Source organism: Scyliorhinus canicula, chromosome 12, assembly GCF_902713615.1.
Source record: "Scyliorhinus canicula chromosome 12, sScyCan1.1, whole genome shotgun sequence".
NCBI classification, from domain to species: Eukaryota; Metazoa; Chordata; class Chondrichthyes; order Carcharhiniformes; family Scyliorhinidae; genus Scyliorhinus; species Scyliorhinus canicula.
This window is the reverse complement of record NC_052157.1, coordinates 146,879,418-146,904,098: the sequence shown is the minus strand read 5'-3', so window position 1 is coordinate 146,904,098 and position 24,681 is coordinate 146,879,418. Positions and strand designations below refer to the sequence as shown.

The 24,681-nt window shown below is 47.1% G+C and overlaps 1 protein-coding gene across 1 annotated transcript in view; it reads right to left on the bottom strand.

Annotated features, from left to right (window-relative positions):
- The window catches only part of vps53 (VPS53 subunit of GARP complex), a 269,146-nt gene that overhangs the window by 96,868 nt on the left and 147,597 nt on the right, over positions 1-24,681 (bottom strand). The window contains exons 14-15 of the mRNA XM_038814428.1: positions 8,570-8,812; positions 5,845-5,992 (exon numbers count right to left, since the gene is read on the bottom strand). Of these exons, the coding sequence (XP_038670356.1) occupies positions 5,845-5,992; positions 8,570-8,812 (391 nt within the window). The remainder of the gene's footprint in view (positions 1-5,844; positions 5,993-8,569; positions 8,813-24,681) is intronic.

Genomic DNA, 24,681 nt, shown 5'->3' with positions numbered 1-24,681 from the left:
ATCTATTCCCTGTTCCCCTTTGACACACTGTTCAGCTTTGTTTGCCATTCACACATGCTAATCTATTTGTGTGCCACTATCAGCACCCTTCTTAGCGTTAATCACCTCAGTTAGTATGCTTCCCGGGGTGTTTGCTTGCTGTAACCTGCTTTCATACAAGTTTGTAATAAAATGCATTTTATTTTAAAAATCTTCCCTATTTACATAATAATAATCTTTATTGTCACACGTAGGCTTGCATTAACACTGCAATGAAAGGGGCAGCACAGTGGCGCACGAGGTCCCAGGTTCGATCCCAGCTCTGGGTCACTGTCCGTGTTAAGTTTGCACATTCTCCCCGTGTTTCACCCCCACAACCCAAAGATGTGCAGGGTAGGTGGATTGACCACGCTAAATTGCCCCTTAATTGGAAAAAATGAATGGGGCACTCTAAATTTATTTTTAAAAACACTGCAATGAAGTTACTGTGAAAAGCCCCCAGTCGCCACATTCCAGCACCTGTTTGGGTACATTGAGGGAGAATTCAGAATGTCCAAATTACCTAACAGCACATCTTTAGGGACTTGGGGGAGGAAACCCACGCAGACACAGGGAAAACGTGCAGACTCCACAGTCACAGACAGTGACCCAAGCCGGGAATCAGACCTGGGACCCTGGCTTGTGAAGCCACAGTGCTAACCACTGTTACCGTGCCATTCTCCATTTCTGCCCATGACATTTTTGTCAATCGCCACTTGTTGCCGCCCCCCTAACCAGCCAACCCCCCCCCCCATCACAGTATAAATTCTATTTCCAGTTCTCTCCAGCTCTGGCAGTTATCCTGACTTGTAATGTTACACACACACAATTTACAGTGCAGAAGGAGGCCATTCGGCCCATCGAGTCTGCACCGGCTCTTGGAAAGAGCACCCTACCCAAGGTCAATAGCTCCACCCTATCCCCATAACCCAGTAACCACACCCAACACTGACAGCAATTTTGGACACTAAGGGCAATTTATCATGGCCAATCCACCTAACCTGCACATCTTTGGACTGTGGGAGGAAACCGGAGCACCCGGAGGAAACCCACGCATACACGGGGAGGATGTGCAGACTCCGCACAGACAGTGACCCAAGCCGGAATCGAACCTGGGACCCTGGAGCTGTGAAGCATTTGTGCTATCCACAATGCTACCGTGCTGCCCACTGTTAGCTGCCTTCTGTCTCCACAAATGCCGTCAGTCCTGCTGCGATTGTCCAGTATTTCCTGTTTTTGTTTGAGTTAGACGTAGCATTTGATGCGAAGAGGTAGGTGAGGCTATTGATGAGTCATGATCGTAATGAATGGCGGGGCAGGCTTGAAGGACTGAATGACCACCTCCTGCTCCCATTTTCTACGTTTCTATCGCCCATTGGTTAAGGAAGCGAAATCGCAACAGTTTTCAAATAAGGGGAGATGCCCAACTTCACAGTTAGAATATCAATGATGAGACCTGAATCATTGCGATAGTAACATTGAACACTGGATAACACGGAAGCCTCGATCACATTTTCATATGTCTTGATGTTTGCTGATGGCATACACTACAATGCAACCATAAAATTACAGAAGCATTTATAAAATCTGGATTTTGCAAAAAATAAGTCACAGATTGTAGCTGGAAGCATTTTGCCAGTCTCCATCCAGCACATAGTGGTACATCCCACAGCAGAAGGGCAGAATAGAGTCTCCTGTGATGTCTGAGCTAGTTTACCAGCGAGGACCTGAGCCACATAGATCAGGTAAGTTCTCCAAGATTCCATTCCACATCAATTAACTAACCGCAACCAGTTATATTAAACTGTGTGAACTGAGGGGGACACTGCAACTTCCCTCAATCTTCCCTGTGGAAAGTCAATTAGAATTCCTGATTATTAGCTAGTAAACTCTAGGGACTCAGTTTAATGGGGCACACTGAATCCATAGAATTCCTACAGTGCCGAAGGAGGCCATTCAGCCCATCGTGTCTGCACTGACCCTTCAAAAGAGCACTCTACCGTGGGCCACTTCCTTGCCCTATACCCATAACCCATGTACTAATCATGGCCAATCCCCCTAACATGCCTATCTTTGGACTGCAGGAGGAAACGGGCTTCTGCATAAATAAGTGGCCGCAAGAGCAAAGCAGCAGAGACTATCTAAACTACCTGACCCGAGCAAGGAATCAATGTCATTACAGCTGGAATGTGTGGTAATTAGCATGCAGCAGAATAAAGTAATGATTATAGTTCCAGACTAAATGTTAATTTCACTCCGAAGTCACAGGGCGCCTGGTGTACAAATCTTTGGGTGGTCGTTTGATGACGGTGTACAGTAGACCTTTGGTGTAGGGGGAATTTTATATTTCATTGAATCCTTCTGCACGGACTTGGGACTGCTCGATGCTGGCACTGGGTGGTTGAAATGAAAAATGTTCCTCGTAACAACATCCTTCACTTTGACGAGCACAGAATTCATAGTGGAGATAAAAGTTGTTTATTTTAAAAAGCACAAATCGCAGCTCTATGAATATGGTTCAGACTTATCTAGCCCATGTAGATTGGAGTAAGAAGTCTTACAACACCAGGTTAAAGTCCAACAGGTTTGTTTCGAATCACTAACTTTTGGAGCACAGCTCAGGTGAATCCTGAGAAATCAATTCACCTGAGGAAGGAGCAGTGCTCCGAAAGCTGGTGATTTGAAACAAACCCGTTGGACTTTAACCTGGTGTTGTAAGACTTCTTACTGTGCTCAACCCAGTCCAACGCCGGCATCTCCACATCATGTAGACTGGAGGCATGGCTAAATTTTAAACCACCAAGGTCAATGGTAGTTCTCAGACCATTTTATTTCCCCCCCCCCGCCGGAGTCTTTTTCCCTCTCACACCACCTGCTGACAGTCTACAACAATGCATGGCAGCTGTATAAAACCAGGTATAACCTCAATGAACCATGTGTTAAAAATCCACATTTAAATACTTCTAATGCTGGGCATGCCAGTCAATGGGTTACTGGTAAATTGGAATTGGCGATGGGATGTCACACACGCGCACACACACACACACTCTGATGTCCAAGTTCCCAAGTGTATGCCTTGAGGCAATGTAGCCTTTCTTATTGTTTTAGCATGGCAACAGAACCAAGTCATAGTGAATATGTAACTGTTCTGCCAAAATATAGGAGATGCACTCCAGCTGTGCCCAAGTCAGATCAGATCACCTCAGGGTTATCACCTAGCCCTGAACAAAACAGAATCACCTGGCTATCTCTCTGAACCAGTCATGAACCAAGAACTGGCAGAAACGTAATGCACAAAGTCACTCACTAACATTATTAACGAGTTTCTGTTACAGCAGACATAACTAAGCCATTTGTTTTGTAGCTGTTTGCACTGGGAATAGTTACTGCCTCAGGTGGAATTGCTATAAACTCCCTTGGGTAGATTTTAGGGTAAGTACTCCCGGCTTGTATGGAAGTCAGCAAGCTCAACACAGAAGTCTAATTTTGTTGAAGCTATTTTCTCACCCTGAGAACATGTTATATTATCTGGTATATTAATTGTGCAGCTTTGAATTAGAAAGAGAAGAATGTAGTTTCTGCCATTCAGGTTAATCATGGCAGTCACGCGCACAGCTCCATGCAATCCTGTCACACAAAGCTCGATGCCAACAACACGACTTCATGAGATAGCTGTCTGCCAGATCACAATGTTACAAAATATTTTTAGATAGCCCTTTGGGGTCGAGGATGACTTGCTTCCACATTAAAAATGAGTTCTCGGGTGACAAGAAGCTTAGGGGTGCGATGCCAATGTTGAAACGCCTGAGCTCCCATTCAACAATAGCAGTATGCTGTTCCATTCTGTCACAGCTGGAATTGTCCACGAGGGTCCTGACATTCCAGGCCCCAAACTTCATTGTAAGAGATAGAAGGTGTCCTTGTGAGTTCTTGTAACGTGGGGTGGCCGGGGCATGGCCTTGGTCCAGTGGCAGGAGAATCCATGGCCAGGCTCCGCTGTTTGGACCTAGGACATACAAGCACACATATTCCCACCGTCCTCCTTTGTTGTTCCCATGGGAACTTTTCCTCTTGGATTCATAAAGTGAGGTAGCGTCCTCATGAGGGTAGTACTAGCCTTCAAGTCAAATTTGAAAATATTATTCCGTTCAGCACGTGATGGGCTAAGTGCTGCATTATACTGGGCCCGGCCTCTCCTCTCACACTGAGTTCGGCTTCTCCTCCCACACTGGGTTCACCGCTCCCCTCCCACACTGCTCCACACTGTGTTCCCGCTCCCCTCCCACACTGCTCCACACTGGGTTCCCGCTCCCCTCCCACACTACTCCACACTGGGTTCACCGCTCCCCTCCCACACTGCTCCACACTGGGTTCCCGCTCCCCTCCCACACTGCTCCACACTGGGTTCACCGCTCCCCTCCCACACTGCTCCACACTGGGTTCACCGCTCCCCTCCCACACTGCTCCACACTGGGTTCCCGCTCCCCTCCCGCACTGCTCCACACTGGGTTCACCGCTCTCCCCCCGCACTGCTCCCCACTGGATTCACCGCTCTCCCCCCGCACTGCTCTACACTGGGTTCACCGCTCTCCCCCCACACTGCTCCACACTGGATTCACCGTTCTCCCCCCTTGCTGCTCCACACTGGGTTCACCGCTCTCCTCCCTTGCTGCTCCACACTGGGTTCACCGCTCTCCCCCCGCACTGCTCCACACTGGGTTCACCGCTCTCCCCCCTTGCTGCTCCACACTGGGTTCACCGCTCTCCCCCCGCACTGCTCCACACTGGGTTCACCGCTCTCCCCCCGCACTGCTCCACACTGGGTTCACCGCTCTCCCCCCGCACTGCTCCACACTGGGTTCACCGCTCTCCCCCATTGCTGCTCCACACTGGGTTCACCGCTCTCCCCCCTTGCTGCTCCACACTGGGTTCACCGCTCTCCCCCCGCACTGCTCCACACTGGGTTCACCGCTCTCCCCCCGCACTGCTCCACACTGGGTTCACCGCTCTCCCCCCTTGCTGCTCCACACTGGGTTCACCGCTCTCCCCCCTTGCTGCTCCACACTGGGTTCACCGCTCTCCCCCCTTGCTGCTCCACACTGGGTTCACCGCTCTCCCCCCTTGCTGCTCCACACTGGGTTCACCGCTCTCCCCCTGCACTGCTCCACACTGGGTTCACCGCTCTCCCCCCTTGCTGCTCCACACTGGGTTCACCGCTCTCCCCCCTTGCTGCTCCACACTGGGTTCACCGCTCTCCCCCCTTGCTGCTCCACACAGCTTTTATCCCCCATTGTTCTCGCTGACTTTCGGAAACGGCACTGCTTTCCAAATTCCTGACCTCTTCCTGCTTTCCAAATTCCTGAACTCCCACTGCTTTTCAATTGCCTGTCTGCTCTCTGCCTGAGTTACAAAATACTCCTTCAAAGAGAGAATCTATTTACCAACATATCCTTTAACTGCAACATGTTTTTAGTTTGGCATTTAAGATTATAGACAACACAGTAGGAGTTACTCTGTAAGCAAGCTATTTTCTGCTCACATGCCCACAACACGTTCTCCGCACTGGGGCCGGTTTAGCTCAGTTGGCTGGACAGCTAGTTGGTGATGCAGAGCGAAGCCACCAGCGCAGGATCAATCCCCGTACCAGCTGAGGTTATTCATGAAAGCCCCCCTGCCTTCTCAACCTTGCCCCTCGCCTGAGGTGTGATTACATCACCACCAGTCAGCTCTCCCTCTCAAAGGGGAAAGTAGCTTATGGTCGCCTGGGACTGTGGCCATTTTACCTGGACCAGTCTCCAATCCTCCTGTACTGCAAAGGATGCTCACCTGTTGAGTCGTTGCTAAACAGTACTCTGCTGTGCTGAGAATGCTACACATGAGGCAGAGCTCCTCCACAGTGAACTTGGCGACCTCGGAGCCTTCCTTCTCCTTTAGTAGGCTGGAAATGGTCAGGCCGCCACTGCTGCTTGTGGCTCTGTAGAGAGAGAAAATGCTAAGTGACAGGAAAACAAAGCAGCAAAACAATATAGATGTTATGTATTACCAGCTCCACGTCTACTCCATTCTCTTCCGTCCGAAACCCTCCTCCAGTCTTCACCACCCCATAGACCAGAATTCATAGAATAGAGTGGAACATAGAATCGCCGCAGTGCCGAAGGAGGCCCATCGTGTCTGCACTGATCCTCCGAAAGAGCACTCCAACCCAGGCCCAATCCCCCACCCCATCCCTGCAACCCCACCTTCGGACAATTTAACATATCCAATCCACCTCACCTGCACATCTTTGGACTGTGGGAGGAAGCCAGAGCACCCGGAGGAAACCCCCACAGACACGGGAAGAATGTGCAAACTCCACACAGACAGTTGCCCGAAGTCAGAATTGAACCGGGTCCCTGATGCTGTGAGGCAGCAGTGCTAACCACTGTGCCGTCGGAATTCTCCAACGTTTTTGTCTCTTTAGCCTTCAGAATCCAACTCACCCCAACCCGATGAAAGGTCAGTGATCGGAAATATGATTGCTCTCTCCAGCTGCTGTCCAACTTGTTGTGCTGTTCAGCATTTTCTGTTTTTATTTCATCCCAATCCCTGGCACCTGAATTCTATCCAGGAGCAAGTCTCACTCACCTCCATTTTCACTAGTCTCCTCTTCCTCCCCAAAGCTTTGATTTAGAAATTCTCCAAACACTCCATAGCCTTCGCCACAAACTCTGCAAATTTGTCCAGACCTGTGCTCCAACTTACCTTCTTTGTTCTTCAAATTCAGAGCTGCGGTACACAGGCCTCTCTCTCCCTGCTTCGCAGTGGCAGAGCCGTCAGTCATCATGGCTCTGTGCTCTGGAATTGGCTTTCCGAAACGCTACCAGCATGTCGCACCTCTCCCCTGTGTCAAAGGCCCCTCAAAACCTATCCCTTTGACCATAGCTTCGATCGCTTCCCTTAACAGCTGCTCAGTGTCCAATTATCCTCGTGAAGCTATTGGGTTCTCCCTTATGTCTGAAGGTGCTGTATATTGTACCATGTTATTGCACCTCAGCCATTTTGTCTCGTATGGTTTGAGGGAACTTTCTCTTCAGCAGCAAGTAAAATATATTTCCATCAGAAAATGCGTGTTTATTGAAGAGATGACTGAATTAGAATAATCACGGCTGTTATCATTGTTTACATATTTGCAATTCCCCGCCCAAGAGTACATTGGCAGGTAATTTTGGGAGGCGCTCTCCTGATTCTCCTGATGTAATCCCCTCCAATTAACTATGTTCCTAAATGAGAAACCCCACGTGTCGCTTGCATAGCTCCAATGTCCAAGGCACGCTAAGTTCAGTAGTAAGCACTGATTTGAGATGCTGTAACCTCAAATGCTCTTGCCCTTTTTTTCCAATGTCTGCAGCCAGCAAAACAGAATTAAAATATTGTCCCCTAAATGTTTCAGAAGACAGGAATATAACAGGCCTGGCACAGATTCAGCATGATCCCCTTCAATAAGGCTACGTCTGTGGATGCATTTCACTACCAAAGGTCTACGGGGGGGGGGGGGGGGGGGGGGGGGGGACACTATATGGCAGCCGGGTCCGCAAGTGACTGGCGGCATGTTGCAAGGCGTGGCCGCTGCAGTGCACATGGTCGGCCACAGACCCAGCAATTCTGCAGCCGTTATCAGCAGCTAGAGCTGGAAGCTCGCTCTATGCTGCCTGGCTGCTAGCCCCCCCCCCGAACGGATTAATCACTAATCTCATCACCACTTGGTACCTACCGTTCCTGTCACCTTTTAGACATTGAAGCTCAATCATATTCCAATTTAATTGTACGCACAAAGATGGAGGGAGGATTTTCCATCTGCCATATCGGAAAATAATGCACAACTTCAAAACAAATGCGTCCACTGACCATTATTGGGATTTTCGGGTTCAATAAAACTTCTGGTTTCCAACAACAATGTCGAACAGAAAGCTTGCCAAAAATCTGCACACAACCTGGTAATCTCAATCTGTGCAGTACCATATATGGTGAAAATGATTGCAGTCCATTCCAATTAGGACCAGTTGTTCTTTCTGCTTGCATCCGATTTACTGAGTCTCCCCATGCTGTGCCTAGACAAACATTTATGCCAATTGCAGTCAGAGGAAAGTGTGCCCCGTGGTGTCCCTCTGCACAGAATAGATCAAAAGTTCAATAATCTTCCCAGTGCACTCCACAAATATAAATAAACTTCATTAAAGAAAACAAAATGTAAACGAGTGAACTTTACATTGGAACCTAATCTTGAATAGAGATTAAGAGTTATAAAATGGTCCACATTGATTCAATCTGAACCCGCCGTTCTGATGACATCTTTCAGCTCTCAGGTTTCCAGTATTCTCCAGCGAACTGGACTTAGCGTGCCTTGGACATTGGAGCTATGCAAGCTACACGTGGGGTTTCTCATTTAGGAACATAGCTAATTGGAGGGGATTACATCGATTTGCGATGTTATTACTGCAGATTTGAAATCAAGTAATCATTTGCTGTTGATTGCAGAGGAAGCCTGGCTATTTAAAGATCATTTCATACTTACTTAGGCAAGTTTCCGGAGAGGATTTTCCATGCATATTCTCGCAGGTATTTCTGGAATATGGTCGTGAGAGCGATCATTGGCTCCCCGGTGCTGAGCTGCGAGCACTGCACCATGCACTTCTTGTAGTAGACAAACAGATCGGCACAGCTCGGGAGCACTGCTCCGCCTTCATCGGTGTTTGGCTTCGGAGGGCCCTGGGCTTTGAAATCTGCCACAAATCTGTCAATCAGTTCACTGAGATTCCTGGCAAGGAGGAGGAAATAAAGTGGAGGAAGTTTGAAATATGGACTGGAGATACAATTAGCGCATGAAAGTTTACCTATGTGATGTAGCAGTAGGGAAATTGGCACATGGAAATGTACCAGTTAGGCTGGGCCTCGGTAACTTTAGAAAACCTGATGCTATCAAAGCTCAAACTCGTCTGATTCACCTGCAGAGATGTGCCCACTTCATGCGCACTAAGATTCACAACTAACTTAAGCAAAATAATTATGAAACAAAATTGTCCCTCCTCTCCCAAAAAAATTACTTCAGCTCTTTGTTTTAGCTCACACTACAACTCACCTACTATCTTACATGTGGGATATTCACTCAAGTCACAGAGGCTATTTTCAATTATCCAACATGCTGGAATGCAAAATAAAGGCCCCCTGTTTCCATTTTCACCAGATTAACACTTCAGTGCTTCAAAGGCCAAGCATTTTGAGACTTGCTCTTTTGAATCATTTAATAATCTTTAATAATATTAAAATTTATTTTAAAGAAGACATAAGAGTACCCAATTCATTTTTTCTAATTAAGGGGCAATTTGGTGTGGTCAATCCACCTACCCTGCACATCTTTGGGTTGTGGGGGCGAAACCCACACAGACACAGGGAGAATGTGCAAACTCCACACGGACAGTGACCCGGGGCGGGTTTGAACCTTGGCCCTCGGCACCGTGAGGCAATAGTGCTAGCCACAGCGCCACAGGGCTGCCCATCTTTATTGTCACAAGTAGGCTTACATTAACACTGCAAAGAAGTTACTGTGAAAAGCCCTAGTCGCCACATTCCGGCGCCTGTTCAGGTACACATAGGGAGAATTCAGAATGTCCAAATTACCTTACAGCGCGTCTTTCGGGACTTGTGGGAGGAAACCGGAGCACCCGGAGGAAACCCACACAGACACAGGGAGAACGAGCAGACTCCGCACAGACAGAGATCCAAGCCAGGAATCGAACCTGGGACCCTGGCGCTGTGAAGCAACAGTGCTAACCACTGTGCTACCGTCATTTGTGGTACAGCTTAGAACCTGCGAGGCTCTTTCAGAAAGCAATGGCATTCCCTCCCCTAACTCATTCAATTGTGTCCATGTGCAGCTCTGAGCAGGTAATAAAGGTAAGGACATTGGAAAGTTAAATAAATAGTCCAGTCTCACACAAAACAAATATTCTTATAACCAGAACAAAATCAACTACAATTTAAAAAAATATTCTTGTACCAAATTAGTTTGGTCATCTTATTGGCTAACATATCCCTTCTGCAATTACATCGACCAGAATAAAACATCACACCAGCAGCATGGACCATTGGTTTGAATGTAAATGCACTGGCAATGCAAAAGCTGGAACACTTGATCAGTGTGTACATTTGCCTTATGAACGCATGTTTTTTGTTACATTTCAGCGGTATGGTCAGAAGGGAAATGGACTGAGGAAGGTGGATACCTTCCTGCTCAAGTGTGCTACTTTCAAATCAAGCATGTTAGTTCCTTCAGGTGGACCTGTCCTGCCTTTCACACAGGTGGGGGGAAAAAAAAGGGGAGAAAGACATTCAAGAGGCAGAATACTAAAGATGCTTGGCAAAAACATTATGCATCAGGATTTCATAAAGCTGGATTTACAGACAGCTGACACAGATCTTCCAAAATTAATCAGGGCTTCAAGGAACTTCAGGATAAGGCTATGGGCAACAGAGCAGTCAACCTTACTGGGCCCCAAGGCCAGGTACAAGTCTGTAAGAAGCAACATATTTCTTTCTCTAAGCTCACGACATGGTGCAAGCCTCTCAAGTGGCCCACCAGCTTTCTGTCTCAGGCATTTTTCATCAGTTAACCTTGGCTGTCAACAACATTCCCCCTCGTGTCAGTGGCGGCTCCCCCCACATGTCCCACTCCAGAGGCCTGAGCACAAAATCTAAGTGGACACTCCATTTATTACTGAGGGAGGATTGGGCCATCAGATGTGCCTTTTTTTAGCTGAGGCATCAGCGCAAACCCGTCTGTCCTCTTAAGTTATATAAAGGATGCTACATCACTATTCTGAAAAAGAGCAAGGTCAATGTTTATTTCTCAATCAATTAAAAACAGACTGTCTGGTCATTATCACATTGCTGTTTGTGGCATCGTGCTATGGCCAAATTGGATTACATTACCACAATGGCTATACTTCAAATGACTTAATTGCCTGTAAAGTACTTTGGAACATCCTGTGGGCCAGGAAAGGCAATTATCAAAACAAATCTTCCTCCATTATTACTTTGTTGTTGTTTTACTTACACCGGGGATCAGAAGGGAGAATGAGGTGTTGACCGAAAATTAAATGTTGTATCTAGTCACCTTTTAACCCCACACCACCTCGTCCCCCACCACCAGACAGTTTGCAAGGTTACTGGAGGACAGAACTGGCTGATACCGTGCTGAACTGGCTGATATCAGTCAGTACAATGGGAGATACTGTACTAGCCAGAGAGGAATACCAACTAGGATTTATGATGCTGATCTTCATCCAGGAACCCCCACCTGAAGTGCACTTTTTCAGACAACATTTGAAGACAGGATGAGTCCCAACTGTGCTGTCTCTGATGATTAAAAAGTCTGCTGATTTTAGCTCAGGTTCTCATTGATAATGTTTGCTTCAGCAAGATGCATGAAGGCTCCTGGAGCCTGTGAAACTGTACCCAGCAGAGAGTCAACACCTTCAGGAAGAATGAGGCGGCGAGGAACTCACTACGGATAAACAATTAAAAAAAAAAAAGGCTTTGTTTTATTTTGGACGAAGGCACGTGGGCAAAATTTGCTCTTTGCTCTGCCTTCAAAATTTATCAGTGCTTCTTTGAGGCACCCCTTTTACAAAGTACCAAACAAACAGGCTACTGCAAAAGAAGGAGAGTATCTGCAAGTCTCAATGGTGTAAGCAAAGATCCAAAGTTTACTGCAAGGAATAAGTAGGCTGAACACTTCAGAGAAAAAGCTGATCAAAACATTACAAAGAACTTGTGCAGAATCGAGCTTAGTCTAGTTTAATGTATGTATCTGTAGCACAGCTCTCAAGAGTAAGGTTACTACAATCGGAAACGCTGGCATCGTGCCAACATGGAGGTTAATAGTGCCCATATGTTGTCCAACCACAGAAATTTTCTGAACCCAAGTACCAGTTATTTCTGGGAAATATTCTTAAACGCACATTAGCAATTAGTGCTAAATTGGTCATACTCAGACTATCCCTCCAGGGGCCCATCAGTTACATTTGGGTTTAATCTTGGCAATGAGGATTATTTTACAGCACTGGAAAGGTGCAGCTTCTCAGGATGTTAGATAATGGATAAATATGCTGATTGATGTACAAAAAGTAGAAAGCCCCGAGTCGCGAGGGAACGGCTGTTATGTATCAGATTCTGTGAAAGCTGAAAGAAGAAACAAAGAAAAAGAAAGCGAGAGAGAAAGTGAGAGACAGCAAAACAATATGTTTCACTTATATAATTCCTTTTTTTGCACTGTCTCGAAAATCTCTATGCAATTAATTACTCTGCAGTTCAGTTTTGTAACTTGAGAAGAGCTCACCGAATCATTGCACATTTCTCTCAGGACACTAATGATTAAAAATGCTTGAACAGAAAAATTGCATCAATAAAATGAACAGAAAGTATGATCTGGGATCGTTTGTGCACTGAGGTTCGAGGACATGGGAACGGTTATGAAACGGATTTAAGATGCACAGTTTCTAAAACAATGGGAAAGAACGAGGAATAAATAAATATCCAGAAGACTACCCATTAGGTTTGTGTGAAAAGGGGCACAGTGGTTAGCACTGCTGTTTCACGGCGGTCCCAGGTTCAATCCCGGCTCTGGGTCACTGTCCGTGTGGAGTTTGCACATTCTCCCAGTGTCTGCGTGGGTTTCATCCCCACAACCCAAAGATGTGCAGGGTAGGTGGATTGGCCATGCTAAATTGCCCCTGAATTGGAAGAAAATGAATTGGGTACTCTAAATTTTTTTTAAAAGTTTGCGTGAAAAGTACCACTTAAATCTTGGAGAACTGTAATAGAAGTATTGTACAGAAATAAACCCTTTCTGTTTGCACAGAGATTCACATCATTAAGTCTGACATTATATCTCTGTAGCTGCATCAATAACTGAAAATAAATACATTTTTATAAAGAATTGAAAAGATGCTAGGGCAATGTTTTTTTAATATATTCTTTTTAAAGAAACTTCTCTCATTTTGCTTGAGGTTGCCACGGTGCCCGTTGATCACCCTTCTGTATCCCCTCCTATCAGTCACCCATTCCTTTTCCAATCCCCCCCCCCGGCGTTCAAACCCCTCACCACCGCATCTTTCCCTCTGATCTTAGGTTTTCCTCTTCTTCCTGGCAATCAGATCTCCATTACTCACCTCACCACATTTCCCCTCTCTCTCTCCGCAACAGATGACCAACCTGAACATCCCAATTCAATCTTTTGACTACTTTCTTTGATGCTCCCACAACCGCAAACCCCCCCCCCCCCCCCCCCCCCTCTCCCAGGACGTTGTGCTGGTTCCTGATTTTGTCCTTTCTCTTTACTCTACACATCCATTTCAGCATCCGCATCTCATTAGTATCCAGTCGCTCTTTTAAAAAAAAAAATTTAAAGTACCCTATTCATTCCCCTTGTCTGCGTGGGTTTCACCCCCACAATGAAATGAAATGAAAATCGCTTATTGTCACGAGTAGGCTTCAATGAAGTTACTGTGAAAAGCCCCTAGTCGCCACATTCCGGCGCCTGTAAATTGCCCCTTAATTAGGTACTCTAAATTTATTTATTTATTTTTAAAAAGAGAAAAAAAAACAGTACCCCATTCATTTTTCCAATTAAGGGGCAATTTAGTGTGGCCAATCCACCTACCCTGCACATCTTTGGGCTGTGGGGGCAAAACCCACGCAGACACGAGGAGAATGTGCAAACTCCACACGGACAGTGACCCAGAACCGGGATCGAACCTGGGACCTCGGCGCCGTGAGTGCTACCCACTGTCCCTCTCTTCTTGACACTGCTCCGAGTTCTGCATTATATAACAAGGGCGGCCTCACAACTGTCTGGGAGATTCTTCTTCTCAGTTTCAGTGATACTTTTCTATCACATAACACTCCACTGCACGTCTTCCAACCTGAGCTAATGCGTTGCCTAATTTCAATACTTCCACCTTCTGCCACCGCTACTCCCAGGTACTGAAAACTGCTCACTTTCTCCAAAGCTTCACCCATAATTTTTACACCTTACCACCAAAATCTATTTACTGTTCTTTGCTAATTCACATGGGACCAATATATTTTAAAAATAAAAACTATAAACTATGGTGGTTAGCATAAATGCTTCACAGCTCCAGGGTCCCAGGTTCGATTCCCGGCTGGGTCACTGTCTGTGCGGAGTCTGCACGTCCTCCCCGTGTGTGCGTGGGTTTCCTCCGGGTGCTCCGGTTTCCTCCCACAGTCCAAAGATGTGCGGGTTAGGTGGATTGGCTATGCTAAATTGCCCGTAGTGTCCTAAAAAGTAAAGGTTGGGGGGGGGGGGGGGGGGGGGGGGGGGGGGGGGGGGGGTTGTTGGGTTATGGGTATAGGGTGGATACGTGGGTTTGAGTGGGGTGATCATTGTTCGGCACAACATTGAGGGCTGAAGGGCCTGTTCTGTGCTGTACTGTTCCATTCTATTCTATGAGACGAATAAACTTTATCACTGAATGTTGCAATGTGTATCTTTACAGATGTTAAACAGGCACCCAAGTCTCCAGGAAATGCACACTCATTATGACAAAATGTGCCTCATATTGATACAGGCACAAGAAAGAGATCCAAGACCCACAAACAAGAGACTATGGTTTGTTAAGGCCACCTCCGCAATTTCTATTTCCCCTGAGGTATTCAGGCCTACATGCAGGCTTTACAGGATGGGATTACTGCAAACTGCAGAGATTCACTCCATGTGATATCAAGCAGCAGTTGAAGGCACTGAATTCTGCAGAGGCTATAGGCCCGCACAATGTTCCAGCAGGATTGTGTTCCAGAACTAGCCCCAAGCCAAACCTTTCCACTACAGCTATAACACTAGCATCTATCCCAGCAATGTGGAGAAGAGCATTGATATGTCCTGCACATTACAAATAAGACAAAAGCAGGACAATTCCAACCCAGCCAATTACCAGCCCTTCAAACTACCCTTGGTCAGCAACAGCAATACCCGGCTCACTGACGCTCAGTTTGTGATCCTCTAGGGTCAGTCAGTTCCTGACCTCATTACAACCTTAGTCCAAACATGGACACAAAACATGGGCCGGGATTCTCCGAAATCCCAGCCAAGTGTTGACGCCGGCGTCAAAACTGGCCCTACACGGCCGGCACGCGTCCACTCATGTGTGCCACAGCCAGCACGGGTCCGTGCTGACCCATGCTGGATTGCCACCGATTCTCCGGTCGCCGGCAGCGCAGAGGCGTGGCGGGATTCTCGCAGAATCCCGGCCATGAACTCAGGAGGTGAAGTGAAGTGATTGTCCTTGACGTTAAGGCTGTATTTGACCAAGTGGGGCATCAAGGGACTATAGAGAAAGTCAAATCAATGGGAATCAGGGGGAAACCTCCACGGAATCATATCCAGCACAAAGGAAGATGGTTGCAGCTGTTGGTGGTCAATCATCTCAGCCCCACAACATCACTGCACGGGTTCCTCAGGGATAGCGCCCTGGGCCCAAACATCTTCAACTACTTCATCAATGATCTTCCCTCTATCACAAGAACAGAAGTGGGGGACGTTCATTGATGATTGCACAATGTTCAGCATCATTTGCAACTCCTCTGATAACTGAAGTAGACCATGTCCATATGCAGTAAGATCCGGACAATATTCAGGTATGGGCTGATAAGTGGCAAGTAACATTCACACCACATCAGTACCAGGTAATAACCAAGTAGTGAAATCTAACCATCACCCCTTGACATTCAGTGGCATGATCTTCCCTGAATTCCCTACTAACAACATCCTGGGGGTTACCATTCGCCAGAAACTGCAATGAGCCAGCCGTATAATTACTGTGGCTACAAACGTAGATCAGAGGCTAGGGGAACGATCTACCTGCCGCGTCCTACCAGAATCGAAGTGGCTGGTAGATGCCGGGAGATGCCTCTCCCGCGCTCCCCGACAGCCATTATGCCTCGCATGATCTAACCACATCTCACGAGGCGTTGCGATGTAGGTCCCGCCCACAATGAGCGAGACCCCGTCTCGCACAGCTCAATGACTTTAAGAACTCACAATCATGTTGATGCCAAATCTAACAGACTGCTGGAATCTGTCGGCCTGCACAGGGAAACTCCAGGAGGGCGCCGTTTAGTACTGGTCCACGCAAATGGGGACCAGGCTGAACAGATCCGGGGGTCTCCAAGGCTATTAGAGGCCCCTGGGTGGTCAGGGACAGGGCAGCCAGGCATCCTGGCTCCCCTAACAGCTGGGCATCTTGGCACTGCCAGATTGGCACCTTGGCACTGCCAAGGGGCCAGGGTGGTACAGCCAGGCTCGCAGGAGCACGCCAGGGTACTAGTGCCAGGGGGGATGAGGGGGTGGGTATGAAGGGCGGGGTGTGCAGTGCAGGTATGAAGGGGCCTTTGGAAAGTTGAGGAGGGGGTGAAGTGTTGGGATCTTGGAAGGAGGGGTCCAAAAAGGGGCGTGGTAAAGCCTGGAAGGGAGGGGGTGCCCTGAGCGACCCCATAGCGGAGTGTCGCCACTTGGGGGGAGGGGGGGGGGGGCGACATTCTCTGTGGTTAGGGGGGTATGGGGAACACTCAAGCTCACATAGAGATTGGATTGGATGTGTTTATTGCCACGTGTACCAAGGTACAGTGAAAAGTCTTTTTCTACAAGCAGCTCAACAGATCATTAAGTACATGAAAAGAAAAGGAAATAAAAGGAAATACATATTAGGGCAACACAAGGTACACAATGTAACTACATAACACCAACATCGGGTGAAGCATACAGGGGTGTCGTGTTAATGAGGTCAGTCCATAAGAGGGTCATTTAGGAGTCTGGTAACAGCGGGGAAGAAGCTGTTTCTGATTCTGCTTTGCGTGTTCTCAGACTTTTGTATCTCCTGCCCGATGGAAGAAGTTGGAAGAGTGAGTAAGCCGGGTGGGAGGGATCTTTGATTATGCTGCCTGCTTTCCCCAGGCAGCGGGAGGTGTAGATAGAGTCAATGGATGGGAGGCAGGTTCGTGTGATGGACTGGGCTGTATTCATGGCTCTCTGAAGTTTCTTGCGGTCTTGGGCCAAGCAGTTGACATACCAGGCTGTGATGCAGCCAGATAGGATGCTTTCTATGGTGCATCTAAAAATTGATAAAAGTTAACGCGGACATGCCGAATTTCCTTAATTTGCTGAGGAGGTATAGGCGCTGTTGTGCTTTCTTGATAGTAGCGTCGACGTGGGTGGACCAGGACAGATTTTTGGAGATGTGTACCCCTAGGAATTTGAAACTGCTAACCATCTCCGCCTCGGCCCCGTTGATGCTGACAAGGGTGTGTACAGTACTTTCTGAAATCAATGACCAGCTCCTTAGTTTTGCTGACATTGAGGTCACTGATTGTTGTCTCTGCACCATTCCACTAGGTTCTCAATCTCCCTCCTCTATTCTGACTCGTCGTTATTCGAGATCCGGCCCACTATGGCCGTATCGTCAGCAAACTTATAGATGGAGTTGGAACCAAATTTTGCCACACAGTTGTGTGGTGTACAGGGAGTATAGTAGGGGCCAAGTTCACAGCCTTGCTGGTCCCCGGTATTGAGGACTATCGTGGAGGTGGTGTTGTTCGGGGCTGGTTTAGCACAGTGGGCTAAACAGCTGACTTGCAATGCAGAACAAGACCAGCAGCGCGGGTTCAATTCCCGTACCGACTTCCCCGAACAGGCGCTGGAATGTGGCGACTAGGGGCTTTTCACAGTAACTTCATAAGAACATAAGAACTAGGAGCAGGAGTAGGCCATCTGGCCCCTCGAGCCTGCTCCGCCATTCAATGAGATCATGGCTGATATTTTGTGGACTCAGCTCCACTTTCCGGCCCGAACATCATAACCCTTAATCCCTTTATTCTTCAAAAAAACTATCTATCTTTACCTTAAAAACATTTAATGAAGGAGCCTCAACTGCTTCACTGGGCAAGGAATTCCATAGATTCACAACCCTTTGGGTGAAGAAGTTCCTCCTAAACTCAGTCCCAAATCTACATCTCCTTATTTTGAGGCTGTCCCCTGGTTCTGCTTTCACCCGCCAGTGGAAACAACCTGCCCGCATCTATCCTATCTATTCCCTTCATAATTTTAAATGTTTCTATAAGATCCACCCTCATCCTTCTAAATTCCAACGAGTACAGACCCAGTCTACTCAACCTCTCCTCGTAATCCAACCCCTTCAGCTCTGGGATTAACCTAGTGAATCTCCTCTGCACACCCTCCAGTGCCAGTACGTCCTTTCTCAAGTAAGGAGAGCAAAACTGAACACAATACTCCAGGTGTGGCCTCACTAACACCTTATACAATTGCAGCATAACCTCCCTAGTCTTAAGCCTACTTGTGACAATAAGCGATTAATATATTTTTTAAAATAGTTTTTTATTTATTCTTACTGATTGGATTGGAGAACCCTTTCAAAATGGTGGCCTGAGTAGGTACTTTGCATCAGTTTTCACGGTAGAAGTCACCAGTGGCATACCAGAACTTCAAGAGTCAGGTGAGAGTAGTGGCCATCACGAAGATGCTAGGGAACCGGAAAGGTCTGGAGCGAAAAAATCACCCGGAGCGGATGGACTAAACCCCAGGGTTCTGGAGGAGATAGCGGAGGCAATGGTGGTGATTTTTCAGATTGATTGATTGATATTTATTGTCACATGTACCGAAGTACAGTGAAAAGTATTTTTGTGCGGCCAAGGGAACGTACACAGTATGTGCATAGTAGACAAAAGAATAATCGACAGAGTACATTGACAATGGTACATCAACAAATAGAGATTGGTTACAGTGCGGAACAAGGGCCAAACAAGAGCAGCATAGGGCGTTGTGAATACTGTTCTTACAGGGAACAGATCAGTCCGAGGGGGAGTCGTTGAGGAGTCTAGTAGCTGTGGGGAAGAAACTGTTCCTATGTCTGGATGTGCAGGTCTTCAGACTTCTGTATCTTCCGCCTGATAGAAGGGGGCAAAGCCTGGATGTGAGAGGTCTCTGACAATGCTGTCTGCCTTCCTGAGGCAGCGGAAGATGTAGACAGAATCAACGGGAGGATGGCAAGCTTGTCTGATGCGTTGGGCTGAGTTCACCACACTCTGCAGTTTCTTGCGATCATGGGCTGCAACCAAGTGATCTATCTCCCTTCTGTAGTCTGATTCGTCGTTGTTTGAGCTACGACCCACCACAGTTGTATCATCTGCAAATTTATAGATTGAATTGGAGTTGACTCTTGCCACACTGTTGTGTGTGTATAGGGAATACAGTAGAGGACTGAGCACATACCCTTGCGGGGCCCCGGTGTTGAGGACTATTGTGGAGGAGGTGTTGTTACCTATCCTGACAGATTGTGGTCTGTTTGTGAGGAAGTCAAGGATCCAGCTGCAGAGGGAGGGGTCAAGTCCAAGGTTGCAAAGTTTGGTTATTAGTCGCCAGGATAATGGTGTTGAAGGCAGAGCTGTAGTCCATGAACAGCAGTCTGACATAGGTGTCCTTGTTATCGAGATGTTCGAGAGTTGATTGTAGGGCCAGAGAGATAGCATCTGCTGTGGATCGGTTGCCGCGGTAGGTGAACTGCAATGAATCGAGACCATCTGGGAGGCTGGCATTGATCCACCTCATGACTAGCCACTCGAAGCATTTCATGATAACAGATGTCAGGGCCACTGGTCGGTAGTCGTTGAGGCATGCTACCTTGTTCTTCTTTGGTACTGGTATTATGGTGGTCTTCTTGAAGCAGGTAGCGATCTTGGAGCAGAAAATATTGAAGATATCTGCGAATACACTCACCAGCTGGTCAGCGCAGACTCTCGAGTGCTCGCCCAGGGACCCCGTCGGGGTCCATCGGTTTCCGCGGGTTTACTTTCAAGAAGGCGGCTCTTACCTCTGAGGCAGGAATCACTGGAGTCAGGGAGGGTCCCAGAGGACTGGAAAATGGCCAATGTAACACCAAGAATGGTCTCTGCCTCTGCTGTATCATTCTGTGATTTAATAACTACACGTCTTAATAATAATAGTACATTCAAATGGGGGAAAATGTAGAGGGAAAATGGATAATAAAAAGAATGGGCAATAAAATAAATGAGGTAGGACTCAGCAATTTTGTTCCAGGTCAATGGAACTCCCAAGTATTCACAAGAGAGATAACTTTGGCAACTGCAGCCAACGTCTGTGGCACAATAGTTGTCTCCCTTACAGCAAATTGTTGCATCAACAAGCAACATAAAAGCTACACGCTGTAGTTTGTGAGGTGTTTGCAGCAATGGCATGAGCTGGCTTTTTCTGCATTGAAAGTGCAGTAGTTTGAAATGCCAAAATAGACCTTCCTTCTCCAACACCAAACCCCTCGACGCCGCCGCGCCCCCCCCCCCCCCCCCCCCCCCCCCCCCCCCCCCCCGCCCGCCACTCTCAATCTCATCATGGAAATTGGCTGATATTTGAGAGTCTGCAAAACTTGGCCTGATGTGTACAGTATAGGTATCGACACAAGTACAATAATAACAAAGGAAACATTATTCAGTTTTAATAGCTGTGAAAATTATGGTGTACAATTGTGACACTGGGCAATTCGATTCGACACAGCGAATAGAGCTTTCACTATGTGTTAGTCTAGAAAAACAGCCTTTCGAAGGGGAGAAAAATGCACAGGTCATAACTTTTTTAGAAAATCAAGTTGGCAATTCAAGTTTCCAATTGATCAATGTAACGTTATTATACATAATTTCCTATTTCCAGCCTGCATCCTTACCCAGATTAGTAAAATTTTGATACTGAAACAAACTGCTCCTTACATCGTATCACCAACTTATGGCCTCAATGAATTGCATCACACTTTCGGATGCAATCATTCACTAAAAGTAAATGAGTTGTTCACCATAAAAACAGGTATTCACTTGCCAGTTCTTTTGATACGCGCCCACCCTGAAATGGGAGCCAGACTGACCCAACAGAAACCCAGGTCTGCCTTCAAAGGATGCTATTGAGGCTGTGAATAAAGGCACTGAGTGAAGTTCCTGCCTTATTGCAACCATGCATTGGCTGCACAACTTGGGGTGTGATTTAATACGTCTGTATTTATTTTACAACAGACTGAGTAAGGCAGCTGGGTGAGCCAGTGTGCAAATCTTTGTCATGCACTCTCTCTCTCTGGGAGTACGCCATTGCTCCTTCTGTACCTCAATGGTTATACATCAGTACACATTTTCATTCCTTTCTTGCTCTTCTATTATGAACCAACATCCTTCCTTGGGTATTGCTCAGTGGTCTATTTCATGCAAATTTTAATGCTTACAATTGTAACACTAATAAAGTGTTAATAAAGTCGCTATAGCCCCAGCTTTCCTATTTGGGGAAAGAGCTGACTGATGGTGATTTAACCTGAGGATCACCACACCTCAGGCGAGGGGCAAGGTTGGGAAGGCAGGACCTTCATGAATAACCTCAGCCGGTACGGGAATTGAACCAGCGCTGTTGGCCTGGCTCTGCATCGCAAACTAGCTGTCCAGCCAACTGAGCTATTCCAGCCCCCAATAACACCAACAACATCAATAATTTGCATTTTTAATGGAGTAAAATATCCCAAAGTGGGATTATCAAAGTTTGACACCGAGTCACATTACATTAGGATGATGTGGACAAGTACCAAAAAGATAGGCCTAAGGAGTAGGTTCTAAGGATTGCTTTCAAGGAAGAGAGAGAGGTAGAGAGGCAGATGGGTTTGCGGTAGGAATTCCAGATCCGTGAGTCTAGGCAGCTGAAGATACGGCCACCAATGGTGGAGCATTGAAAATAAGAGATGTGCAGGAAGTTAGAATTTGAGGAGCACGGAGATCTCAAGAGGGTTGGCAAGGCTGGGAGGCATTAAGAGAGAGAGGGAGGGGCAAGGTCACTGACAGACTGGAAAACAGATGAGAATTTTAAAGTAGAGGAGTTGCTTGACCTGAAGCCTTCATTGGTCCGTCAGCACAGGGGCAATGGGGGAAACTGGACTTGGAGCAGGTTAGGGTATGGGCATCAGAGTATTGGATAATATACAAAAGGAATTACCACTGCAGCCCTGTGGTAATAGTATACTGAAAGAAATGTGCGCGCAATCCTCAAACTACACATAATTACAAGCTATACTTTAGATCTAAAAACCTCAATAGAAACTAGGCCTGAAATTAAGCATGAATGCAACATCTTAATAAACGGTGGCAATCAGTATGCTAATAATAAAATCAGAGTATTGACGTGAAATGTTAGGATGGAGAATTAAAATGTGATTTAGTCAATGTGATTTGTTTCTAATGAAAGGGATCATCCCACTTTCTACTGGACCAGCCATAAAGAATTCACTGCTCCAGTAGTTAATCAAAACAAGTTAAGGAGTTTATTGGCTTCTCAAGCAACTTTTCTAGGTGTGCTCAGTTCCAGGAAAATCTACATTATGCCGTTCTGCCAGATCTGATTTTACCAGATGCCCATTTCTAAAATAAAGCCAGCATCTATGATTAGTGATGGAACTCCGTGTTTCCAAACTTGCTTGACTGCCTTGCGTTTGATCTGCACAATTTAACTTTGGCCACCCTTAGGAAAACGTTTCACGGGTTTCTCTGGTCAGCACTTGCAAAAGTCACCTTTACAAGAACATTTAAGGGAAAATGAATTATAACATAATTGAGCATTTTTAAGCTCTTTGCCACAGGCAACAGCGGTTAAACAGTAACTTCTGTTTTTGTGAACATTTAATGTTATTTCACATGGGGGGGGAATTAAGCAATCTAAAATTAAACCTCATCGCAACAACAATTTAATGGAAACCTACAGTGCATAACATGAAAGAGCAAAACCGTTTGTGCAAAGTAAAAAGTTCAGCATTTCATGCAATGGCTCTTTGAACTCTGTGGAATTATAGATTTTCAGAAGATGGGATCGACATCACAGGTGAATCCAATTTTTTTTCCTAAAAATAACACTGCGGCGTATCTGGAAATCTGAGAAAAAAAACAAAGTGATGGAAATACTGAACAGCTCTGGCTGTGTCTGTGGAGAGAGAGACAGAGTTATGTTTCAACTCGAATATGACTTCTTCACAGAATCATGTACTAAAGAAGTCAAATTCACCTCAAAACAGACTCTGGGCGGAATTCTCCGCAAGGCCCGATGCCGTCGTGAAACCTGGAGAGGTTCACGACGGCGTTGGAAGCCTCTCCTGGCCCCCTATTCTCCCCTACCCGGGGGGATAGGCGTGCCGTACCAGGAAACTCGGCGGCCGGGCCTTGTCCCTGGCTTCAAGGCCCGTCGCGCCAAGAGTGACACTGCGGCGGCACCTAATGACGTCAGCCGCGCATGCGCGGGTTGCATAACTCAAACCCGCGCATGCGCGATTGCCGTCTTTCCCCTCAGCCGCCCCACAAGACGTGGCGGCTTGATCTTGCAGGGCGGCGGAGGGGAAAGAGTGCTTCCCCTTGAGACGCCGGCCCGACGATCGGTGGGCACCGATCGCGGGCCAGTCCGTTCCCGAGCACGGTCGTGGTGCTCGATCCCCGATCCGCCCCCCCTAGGTCTCACACTTACCTGGCGCGCCATGTTCACGACGGCAGCGACCAGGTGTGGTTGCCGCCGTCGTGAACAGGTCGGGAACGGCAGGCCGCTCGGCCCATCCGGGTCGGAGAATCGCGGGCCGCCGTGAAAAACGTCGGCCTGCGTTTCTCCGAGCGGCGTGTTGGAAAACCGGACACGTCATTTTGGGGGGGGTGGGAGAATAGCGGGAGGTGCGGGAGCGGACCTCCCGCTATTCTCCCACCCATCGTGGTTGCGGCGCGGCCTTTATCTCTCTCCACAGATGCTGCCATTATTTCTGCTTTTATTTCTAATTTTTCTGCTGTATTTTGCACTGTGAAAGATGGGATTTATAGACAATTGTTTTTCAACAGCTGTACTCCTTATTTAGGGGGTCTCCTTATTTAGTAGGTCTCTGGGGTTCTCCGCGTTGACATGGGGTTTTCACAGTAACTTCATTGCAGTAAGCTTACTTGTGACAATAAAGATTATTATTATTGAATAATGTTATCCTGTTAAAAAATTTCCCTTTCTCGCATTCTTTAGCTGCATAATTTCTTTTTATTTTGTTTCTCATCCCGGATTACTGTGGTACTGAGTGGCTTGCTCGGCCATTTCAGAGAGGAGTTAAGAGTCAACCACATTGCTGTGGACCTGGAGTCACATGTCGGCCAGACCAGGTCAAAGTCTTCCTTCCCTAAAGGGCAGCACGGTAGCACAGTGGTTAGCACAGTTGCTTCACAGCTCCAGGGTCCCAGGTGCGGGGGGTCACTGTCTGTAGAGTCTGCACTTTCTTCCCGTGTCTGCGTGGGTTTCCTCCGGGTGCTCTGGCTTCCTCCCACAGTACAAAGATGTGCAGGTTAGGTGGACTGGCTATGCTAAATTTCCCTTAGTGTCCAAAAAGGTTAGGTGGGGTTACTGGATAACCTGGATGGGCTTAAGTGGGGTGCTCTTTCCAAGGGCCTGTGCAGACTCGATGGGCCGAATGACCTCCTTCTGCACTGTAAATTCTATGGTTACCTATGGCATGAGTGAACCATGTGGGTTTTTTACGACAATCAACAACGATG